The 10,435-nt window shown below is 38.3% G+C and overlaps 2 protein-coding genes across 2 annotated transcripts; both read right to left on the bottom strand.

The window, feature by feature from the left end:
• On the bottom strand, positions 1 to 3,569 carry LOC139946366 (apolipoprotein D-like). The gene is made up of 3 exons (XM_071944005.1): positions 3,344 to 3,569; positions 1,876 to 2,082; positions 1 to 1,215 (listed from the first exon to the last, which is right to left on the bottom strand). Exons 1-3 carry the CDS (start codon positions 3,477 to 3,479, stop codon positions 980 to 982), a joined length of 579 nt encoding a protein of 192 aa, XP_071800106.1. The 5' UTR covers positions 3,480 to 3,569; the 3' UTR covers positions 1 to 979.
• Positions 3,570 to 5,754: 2,185 nt separating this feature from the next.
• LOC139946135 (apolipoprotein D-like) lies at positions 5,755 to 9,951 on the bottom strand. The gene is made up of 3 exons (XM_071943751.1): positions 9,723 to 9,951; positions 8,017 to 8,223; positions 5,755 to 6,554 (listed from the first exon to the last, which is right to left on the bottom strand). The coding sequence occupies exons 1-3, from the start codon at positions 9,856 to 9,858 to the stop codon at positions 6,319 to 6,321; spliced, it is 579 nt and encodes a 192-aa protein (XP_071799852.1). The 5' UTR covers positions 9,859 to 9,951; the 3' UTR covers positions 5,755 to 6,318.
• Positions 9,952 to 10,435: the final 484 nt, after the last annotated feature.

Here is a 10,435-nt window from a genome sequence, read left to right as displayed (position 1 = left end):
TAATGTTTTTTTATTTTATTATTCCTATCCAATCCTGCATAACACCTATAATCGATTGAGACAACTTAACACCCTTCTTGATTGGTTTGTATTTCGATCAACTGATTTTTGAGATGTATTTTGTGGGAAAATGTGTTATTTCATGAAATATCAATATTCATGAGAGATCAACATCACCGATGGATAACTCAACATTTTTCTCAAAATCGCCGTTTTTGTCAAAGACCAATATATTACTTTTAGGGGCATCGAACGTAAATGCTGCTCCGCATTTCTGCCTCGCTTGGAACAACGAAGTGAAGATGAGCCCACTAGGGGGTACTTGACGGAAATAATGGACAAATACATTTGAACACTCGAGTATGTTCTCTCTATTTGTTTAAACTCAGCACATTACAGAAATACTTGACCAGAAACGGCTCTCCTCCACAAGTTAGACAGTTTTTTTGCTGTTCCCATTCAGTAATTATAGCTTAGCTAATAATTGAAGAGGACAAGGTTTGCATGGTTGATGTTCGATCACCGGAGGACAATGCAGCCCGGTTCATACTTCCTACGAATGCAATACGAATTTTGACGTCACAGCCCTGTTTTTGCTGCGAATATTGAGCACATTTCAACTGATGCGAATTGGTGACGGTTAAATTCGTATAAGCCCTTTTCGAGGTAGGGTGGACGCGATAGGAGTGTATAGTATTTGCTTTGGGTGTATACACACCCAATTACCCAAATCGTATAGTGTTGTAGCATTATGTCCGCCATGTCTAAAAAAGACTTATATAGCATTCGCATGACATATGAACCGGTCTTGAAGCTTTTCAGATAATAGTTACTTGTAGACTTACTTATAATTGCATCTAAACTTGTTCAATATATTATTTTGGTCTAGATTTTAATTAGGCCTGTACTTTCATTGGATCGTTCCGTCAACTCCGTCAGTTTAGCCATAAAGGATGGACACAAGTATGTTTGATAAAATCTAGAACTCAGGACATCCTCTCTGGTTAGACTCGATGAAACGAGAGACATCAATCCCAGCGTCTTCGAACTTTCTCAAGGCGTCTTGCACGGCACCAGACTCGAGGGTCTGGGTTGGGCTGAGAAGCCAGTTGATTTGGAAGTTGAAGAAGAAGAGCCCAGTGCAGGAGTGCACCATGGAGAACGTTTCGTAGTCGGTGTCGAGCACCCAGTAATTTCCAGCAAAGAATGACTCTCCTGTTCGGAAGAAAAATAAATATAAAATGTTGCTGAAAATAATTTACTTTGATTACGTGTTGCCTATAATTACGGTTGACTCTCAAAAACTTCCCAGTAAGAATTGACCCGGATCCAGTTCCCGTGGGGCCTGACCCCTATCTGGGTTAGCATGACCCGAGGGCATTTTATTTGTCCTGATTCACAAAATCTTGAACAAAAACGGTTGCCTATCCAACATTTTCACAGATTGGTTGTATGGCTGCATCATCATCATCATCACAGAGGACGCGAATGAGTGTGTAATGAACAATGGATGTACAAAATGTTCATGTCCCTTTTTGAAATGTGCAAGGGTATCGTTTTCTTCATTATTTGGGTTTGTTTTAAAAGAAGAGTCAAGTCTTGCAAACTTTTTTTCTTCAAAAGCTGACTATGCATTTTCCAAGACTTTGTAAACATAACATTCTCACCACAATCACCTGCTCAGCCAAAGTGTTTACCTTGTCTTGCGCACAAGAATTGGTCGTCACAAGAACTTATAGTTGTTCGTCAAAGAATTGTTTGACGAGGCACAATAATCTGCAGATCAAATTTGCCTCACCCTAAAGTTGCGTCACGTTTGTGTGCGGCTTTAATAGTCCTACACATCCTTTCGCAAATGCTCCTTTAAATGCTTACCGAACTGTACTTTCAGCTTGGCTGGTACCTCAGGATTTGGTGCATAAGCGTACCCTTCGACTGAGTTTGGCTCTCCGGTAGCCTCGTCTATGGCGGAGTTCACTACCTTAACTTGACCGTCGTCTCCTGCTGAATACTCGGCATGGATACATCGAGAACCCTCCTCGAATCTAGTATTCTCGAAGCGAAGGATCTCAAACCATCTGCCTGTGAAATAAATTATTAAACCTCAAGTTTATTTTTGTATGTGAAATTCGGCTGATGGTTGTTTTGAGTGAGAGAATTTTGTTTGTTTATGGGTTTTTTCTTTGCCTGAACTTTAGAGTTTGGTCAGCTCAAGTAAACGTAGTACAACGCAACGTTATAAACAAACATTTGTGCATACAATACAATAAAACAATAATAATAGACAATACAATAGTTATTCAATACAAAATTCAATACAACTTAATTGTTCTTCTAAATGTATGGGAAATTTATTTTGCCTTTAACATGAAAACACTCGTTACATCGCAGTTAAAAAGGATACAAAAACTACAAACGAAAAAATAGTTGGTCTAACAAAGTTACAAATTAAACCGTTTCTGTACCGATAGGTAAAAAGGCTGGCGTTAAATTAAATTGTCCATAATTGTTTTGTTGCGTGAAACCTTGTTTTCAGACTGAAACTAAATCTTAATCATCACGTTAGCCTAGGACATTGCATGACATTCAATATACCAAAGTAAACAAATACATATGGAAGCTATAAACAAAATTCAAGGGCTTGTATACAATTTGGTTAGAAATGTGTACAACGACTGACATAAGAAATTGTGCAACCAGTTCTTTTGGTTCTGATGTAACCAAACTGAGAACGGAAGGAATAATTTTTCCTAATAAAAATAATTAATATTGTGATGCGCACATTTCCACCCTGCCGGTTGTTCAATGCGCAGTAAAACAAAAAAAAACGAAAGAATTACAGCACATCAAAACTAGTCCTTGAAAACCTGTGACATAAGAAAAGTTTTGAGAAGAGATTTGAATGGTGCGGTACAAAGAATAGATCTAAGATTGAGTGCTAGAGAGTTCCAGATGCGTGGCGCAGCTGAAGAAAAAGACCAGCCGTCGATTTCACAAAACTCTTCCTAACTTAAGACTAATCTTTGGACGTAGGACGAGTCCCAACTCTGCACTGTAGCATGCAGACCTTAAGATTAATCCTAAGTTAGGACGAGTTACTCGTTCGTCCCTAACTCGAGATAAGAGGAGTCATATAACTCTTTGTGAAATCGACGGCTGTCACCCCTTGAGTGTCGAGACTTGGGTTCAATGAGAAGAATCATGGAACTTGGTTGAAGATTTCTTGACGGAGTGTAAGAAGTATAAGTTCAGAAATATAGTGGGGAGCCTTTCCGGTAAGTGATTTGTAGAAAATTGTTATTGTCAATGATGACGTAACTTAAAAAAAAAACATTATTCTTACCGAAATATGCCGTTGTGTTGAAGTCATTCTTCACTTCCACAGTGGGACACCTGCCCCATGAGAAAACCTGTGCCTGAGAGCACGCCACAAGTCCGGCAAGGACCAGGCCGAGAATTACGGTCGCACCACTCTTCATGTTTTAGCTAGATCGAGACAATGGATATATTTTGGGAGAGTCTAAGTCAACTGGTCCCGTTCACTGCAAATTTCCAGAGTGACCTTTGAACAAATCTGGTGCGAGCTTTTATAACTTCGTAGAATTTAGCAAGATCGTTACCAGGTGTGAGTTTGAGAAAAGCTATGATCTCGCTCGAACCCACCTTCATTATTAGTAATCCCAATGCATTGTTCTGATTCCCGGTGGTCGAGGTCTGAAAATGCATGTGGCTGATGTGTGACTAGGTTGGATTTTGTTTAAGGTTCGGATTTTAGTTCGGATAATTTCTCATCAAAGCTTTGTCAACAAAATAATATTTGGCAAGATATTACTGCGGTAGACCAAAGTTGTATAATCATCACGTCTACGAACTTTACAAAAGACTATTCAGTTAAAAACAAATCTTGTTGACAGTTTTATCAGATGAGGTAATTGCAGATCTGCGTCGATATAAGAACTTAAGTTGATTTTACTATGCGCTCTCATCATACAGCCAGAGCTAAGCCTAAACATTAGATCGGGGTTGGATGAACTAAAAAAAATCACACCAATTTCCACGTTGATCCGGATGTCGCAGGTCAAGTCCCTATCCAGTCATTTTGTTTATGTTCGACCTAAAATCACACAATAGTTCCATTCAAATTTCTTAGTGCTGCTAGTGCTGCTAGTGTTAGATAGGACCCGTCAAAGCATTAATGATTTTGATCCACAGGCATTACAGAGTTTTGCACGCGGCTGTTTTAAAGGAACACTGTGCCTTGGATCGGTCGAGTTGGTCTTTAAAAAGCGTAGATAACCGTTTGTTATAGAATGCAAATGACTAGAAAAAGGTATTTTAAAGGCAGCGGACACTATTGGTAATTACTCAAAATAATTATTAGCATAAAACCTTTCTTGGTGACAAGTAATGGGGAGAGGTTGGTGGTATAAAACATTGTGAGAAACAGCTCCCCCTGAAGTGCCATAGTTTTTGAGAAAGAAGGAATTTTCCACGAATTTGATTTCGAGACCTCACGTTTAGAACTTGAGGTCTCGAAATCAACCATCTAAACGCACACAACTTTGTGTGACAAGGGTGTTTTCTTCTTTCATAATTATCTCGCGACTTTGATGACCGATTGAGCTCAAATTTTCACAGGTTTGTTATTTTATGCATATGTTGAGATACACCAACTGTGAAGGCTATAGTCTTTGACAATTACCAATAGTGTCCACTGCCTTTAAAAGTAGAATATAATGATCCACACAAGTATCACTCGCCTTTTGCCTTTTACCTCGTCGACAAACACGGTTGTAACTCCCGTAAAAGGCCGACCGTGTTAGTTCGCAAAGTAAAAGGAAAACCACGCAATCTCGAGGCAAATGTGTGTGGATCATTGTATTCTACTTTTAAACATCTTTCTACCCATATGCATTTTATAACAAACGGTTAAACGCTTTTTCAAAGACCAACTTGACCGATCCAAGGCAACGTGTTCCTTTAAACGAACCGTTCACACGTGCACATCAGGGGTCAATTTCACAGAGCTGCTCAGAATTTGCTGAAGCACGAAGCTTGCTTATTTTACACAAGTTACTTGCATAATTGAGTGGAGTCTTGGCCGTCCATCTAATTTTACTAAGCAAGATTTTGTTCAGCTTACACGAATGTTGTACTTAAGCAGCTCTATGAAATTGGGCCCTGAAGGATGAGATACATAAAACACTACCGGATATAACTCTATTCTTCAGCATTCCTGCGGTACCCAAAATGCTAATTACAAATGTTACCAACAAGTTTTCTTCTGAATTCTGACTAAAAAAGAACGATTTCTATAGCACCAATGATTACCTAGACTTGATTCAATTCCCAATCTCATGCCATCGCCAGAAAACTATTGTTTTGTGATGCTCTGCATTCCGCAAATAACTTGTTTTTGGGGGTTTCTTTTTTTAACAGTTAATTCTACTTGTCACCTCAGAAACAACATGGACATTTATAGAGAAAACTTAACCCCTCTCTAGTTCGGTTTGTATTTCGATCAACTGATTTGAGATGTAATCGAGATGATAAAGGCTAACAATATTCATGAGATATAATCATTCAACACCTTATTAAAATCGCCGTTATTTGCCAGAGACCAATATATCACCTTTGGGGCATTGAACACAAATGCTGCTCCGCATTTCTGCCTCTCTAATTGGAACAACAAAGTGGAGTTGGGCTCACTAGGGGGTACTTGACAGAAATAATGGACAACTACATTTGAACATGTATAATTAGTATGTTGTCTCAATTTATTTTAAATCAGCACAATTACAGAAATACTTCAGAAAACCCCAAATGGGAACGGCTATCCTACATAAGTTACAAAGCAATTTGTTGTTCCCATTCAGAATATTATAGATTTGAATGTTTGCATATACCATTGCGCAAGCGCAGACTGTTGAATGAGGTGCATTGTGGAATAGATATGGATCAAGTTTGATCACCAGCTAGACCACAATGCACCTAATTCCAAGCTTTACGGAGGACAATGAAGTCCGGTCCGTCCTGCGAATGCAATACGAATTTTGACGTCACAGCCCTGTTTTTGCTGCGAATATTGAGATAATTTCAAATGATGCGAATTGACCACGTATAAATTCGTATAGCATTCGCATGACGTATGAACCGGTCTTGGGACTTTTCAGATAATAGTAACACGTACTTCTTATTGCATCTAAACTTGTTCAATATTTTCTTCTGATTTAGATTTTAATTATACTTTCGTTGGATCGTTCCGTCAACTCCGTCAGTTTAGCCAAAAGGATGGACAAAGGATTTGTTTGATTGAATCTAGAACTCTGGACATCCAGCCTGGTCAGCCTCAATGAAACGAGAGGCGTCAATGCCAGCATCTTCGAACTTTCTCAAGGCGTCTTGCACACCATCAGCCTCGAGGGTCTGGGTTGGGCTGAGGAGCCAGTTGAACTGGAAGTTGAAGAAGAAGAGCCCAGTACATGAGTGCACCATGGCGAATGTTTCGTAGTCGGTGTCGAGCACCCAGTAATCACCAGCAAAGAACGACGTTTCTGTTCGAAAGAAAAATATAAATATAATTGTTGTAAATTTTCGTATTGCGTATTATTACGGTACGCATTTTCTTTCTGTAGTATAGAATTACCATCCTCAAAAATGTTTCCGATTTTTGTTCAAGGATTTCCTTTCTTTAATCAACTAGATTTCCCAATGAAAAGCACCAGGATTTCCTTTTTTTTAATCGACTAGATTTCCCATTGAAAAGCACCACGACAGTGGCATTTTTGGTTTAATACAGAAAACAATAAGACCGGTCTGACCCATTGAGTAGCATGAACCAGAATCTGTGTCATGACCCAGAAATGTGCCAAACTGTGAAATTTGTTTTCCCTGTTCATCAAATGCCTCCATCGTAATGGTTTTCAATGGGCTTTTTTCTTCTTAATTGAAAAATAAAATACATATAATATAATGAAAAAGGGGCATTTTTTTTAGGGTTGGCATTTCTAAACTGCACCCGAAGTATGGGTTAACTTCTTACTCTGGATTTTATTGAACAATCCCCGACAAAATGGTTTGTTATACCATGGAGCTAACTACCATGGAGCTAACTTTTTATAGCTGGGCCCAATTTCATAGAGCTGCTAAACACAACAATTTGCTGAGCATCAAATTTCTTCCTTGTTAAAAACAGGATTACCAACCAAATTTCCACGTGATTTTCAGGATAAGAAAACAACAGCTGAATACCAGTAACAAGAAATATGCAGCAAATGGAAATTTTGTTTGTTTGTAATCCTGTTTTTATCAAGGAAGAAATGTCATGCTAAGCAAATTTTTGTGCTTAGCATCTCTATGAAATTGGGCCCTGCATGGTAATAATCTACCAACAAATTGAATGACATGTTGACAGGTTGGTTGTACACGGAGAAAGCAAAGGAGTGTTATGGATGCTGGATGATACAAAGGTCCCTTTAAAAAAAATTATTAAAGGAAAAGTGTTTGCATGGGGATCGTTTTCTTTACTATTTGGGTTAGTTTTAGCAAAGCGTCAAGTTTTGAAAACTTTTGTATTTATTTTTTATTTTTAAAGAACCCGACTTTCAATTATTTAAAGAAACTTTACTTGAATGTGTACATAAAATCTTCCCAACCACAATCACGATCTTATCACGCGCTCAGCAAAAGTGTTTATCGTGTCATTGGCATGAGAAATTGACGTCACAAGAAGAAGTTGTTTTCAAAGAATTGTTTGGCGAGGCCTTAAAGAATAATCTTTTCAAATAAGATCAATTTACCCACGCCCCGTTGACAAACAAAAAGGTTGCGTCATGTCTGTGTGCGGCTTGCAATTTGTGTTTGCTGTAGTACAGAATTGCTATCCTCAAACATGTTCCTTGTTTTTTTATTTAAGTATTCCCTTTTTTAATCGATTGAGAAGAAGAAAAAAAGCCCATTGAAAAGCACTGCAACAATGAAAACTATTTTCAAGCAAATATTTTGTTTAATTCTTACCGAGTTGGACTTTCAGCTTTGCTGGTACTTCGGGATTCGGTGCGTAAGCGTACCCTCCGGACGACCTCGGCTCCCCGGTAGCCGCGTTTATAGCGAAATTCAATACCCCAATTTGGCCTTCGTCTCCCGCTGAATACTCGGCGTAGATACATTTATAACCATCTTCGAATCTCGTGTTCTCGTAGCGAAGGATCTCAAACCATCTGCCTATGAAATAAATTATTAAACCTCACGTTTACATTACTTTTGTATGTGAAATTCTGCTGATGATTATTTGGAGTCAGATAAAAAAACTTATTTTTGAAATCCTGTTTTTTGCCTGGACTGTTAGAAGTTAGGTCAAAGCATTTTTTTTTGTATACAGTGCGAAAAGACATTATTTACATACAATACAAAACATCAATACAATTAAATACAAATAATATTTTCTTTTATGAGAAATTTCGTTTGCCTTTTACATGGAAACACTTATAACATTGCAGAAGGATTGAACATTAAGGGAAGGGCTTAGGCCTACTATCGAAAAACGATAGGCCTATATAAGCTACAAAGTTACAAAGTTAACGGTTTCTCTGCATAATGGTACAAAGTTTGAAGTTTTTATATTTTTTTATCTATTTTTTTTTTTTTTCAAACTTTGTTTTCAGACTGAAACTAAATCCCATTCGTGCAGCCACTGACATTCATTGCATGACTTTTAATATACTGGGAACAAAACAATGTACTAGTTTACAAACATAACTGAATGGCCGTGGTGTACAATTTGTTATAGAGTTGCTATAACGACTTGCATAATTATGTTCAAAAGACATTTTGTTGTGCAACAAACTTCTTGCGATCCCTACTAACCAAATCGGGCTGGACGTTATATTTTTTCAAGTAGGGTTTGAAACTTTGCATGGTGGAAATACGATATAGAAAGGTTTGCGGTAACACATTGTAATGACTATCTCTAATGAGTTGGGATGGTGGTTCTGAAAAGAACCGCTGGTTTCAACTCGACGTTTCGATCAGTATGCTCTGATCGTCTTCCTGGAGATTTTTTTTTTTTTAATGTTATCCTTAAAGGCAGTGGACACTATTGGTAATTATTACTCAAAATAATTATTAGCATAAAACCTTTCTTGGTCACTAGTAATGGGGAGAGGTTGATGGTATAAAACTTTGTGAGAAACGGCTCCCTCTGAAGTGCCGTAGTTTTCGAGAAAAGTAGTTTTCCACAAATTTGATTTCATGACCACAGATTTAGAACTTAGAGGTCTCGAAATCAACCATCTAAACGCACACAACTTCGTGTGACAAGGGTGTTTTTTTCTTTTTTTATTATCTCGCAAGTTCGGGAAACCGATTTAGCTCAAATTTTCACGGGCTGGTTTGTTTATGCAAATGTTGAGATACACCAACTGTAAAGGCTAGTCTTTGACAATTACCAATAGTGTCCACTGCCTTTAATAGGAACAGTTTACTATAAATGACGTAAAAACGAAAATGAAAAGTGGCACCATGTCAAAATCTCTTTTGTGAGTAGGTTATTGTTGTGCCTCTAAGAAGAGCTGGTTTATGTTTTGATCAGTGTGCTCTAAATCCAGAGGACAATCAGAGCTCAGAGCTGTACGCACTCACTAAAAAAGGAGATTTCTATAATTATGATGTCGTCGCAAACCTCGCAGCTTTTTCTACTAGCCTTAACAGCAAATTATTCTTACCGAAATACGCCGTCGTGTTGAAGTCATTCTTTACTTCCACAGTGGGACACCTTCCCCAGGAAAAAGCCTGTGCCTGACAGCACGCCACAAGTCCGGCAAGGACCAGGCCGAGAATTACGGTCGCACCACTCTTCATGTTTTAGCTAGATCGAGACACTTGATAAATTTTGAGGAGAGTCGAAGTCAACTTGTCCCGTTCACTGCAAATTTTCAGAGTGACCCTTTCACAAAGCTGGCGCGAGCTTTTATAACTTCGTAGAATTTGGCAAGATCGTTACCAGGTGTGAGTTTGAGAAAGGCTATTGACTCGAACCCACCTTCATTATTAGCAACTTATGTAATACGCAATGCATTGTTCTGATTCCCGCTGGTGGTGGTCGAGGTCTGAAAGTACACGTGGCTGATGTGTGGATAGGTTTGAGATTATGTTTAAGGTTCGGATTTTAGTTTGTGTAATCGGATAATCTCTTCATCAAAGCTATTGTAAACAAATAGTTAGCAAGATATTACTGCGGTAGACCATAGACCGAGGGACCAACCTTCACTACACTCTACAAACGACTATTCAGTTAAAAAATATATCTTGTTGACAGTTTTATCAGATGAGGTAATTGCAGATTTACAAGTAATTGATCTGTGAACTTGTTTGTTTTAACTACGCGCTCTCATCAGACAGCCAGAGCTGAACCTTTAAGATCGGGGTTGGATATGAT

Source organism: Asterias amurensis, chromosome 13, assembly GCF_032118995.1.
Source record: "Asterias amurensis chromosome 13, ASM3211899v1".
Taxonomy (NCBI): Eukaryota; Metazoa; Echinodermata; class Asteroidea; order Forcipulatida; family Asteriidae; genus Asterias; species Asterias amurensis.
The sequence above is the reverse complement of the archived record's forward strand: the minus strand, read 5'-3'. Positions and strand labels throughout refer to the sequence as shown.

Excerpts from the sequence above, each read along its gene's own strand:
- LOC139946135 (XM_071943751.1), bottom strand. The coding sequence starts at position 9,858 with ATGAAGAGTGGTGCGACCGTAATTCTCGGCCTGGTCCTTGCCGGACTT. Across the intron at positions 8,224-9,722 it reads CAACACGACGGCGTATTTCG|GCAGATGGTTTGAGATCCTT; the intron begins GTAAGAATAATT and ends TTTATTTCATAG. Across the intron at positions 6,555-8,016 it reads AAAGCTGAAAGTCCAACTCG|AAACGTCGTTCTTTGCTGGT; the intron begins GTAAGAATTAAA and ends TCTTTCGAACAG.
- LOC139946366 (XM_071944005.1), bottom strand. The coding sequence starts at position 3,479 with ATGAAGAGTGGTGCGACCGTAATTCTCGGCCTGGTCCTTGCCGGACTT. Across the intron at positions 2,083-3,343 it reads CAACACAACGGCATATTTCG|GCAGATGGTTTGAGATCCTT; the intron begins GTAAGAATAATG and ends TTTATTTCACAG. Across the intron at positions 1,216-1,875 it reads CAAGCTGAAAGTACAGTTCG|GAGAGTCATTCTTTGCTGGA; the intron begins GTAAGCATTTAA and ends TCTTCCGAACAG.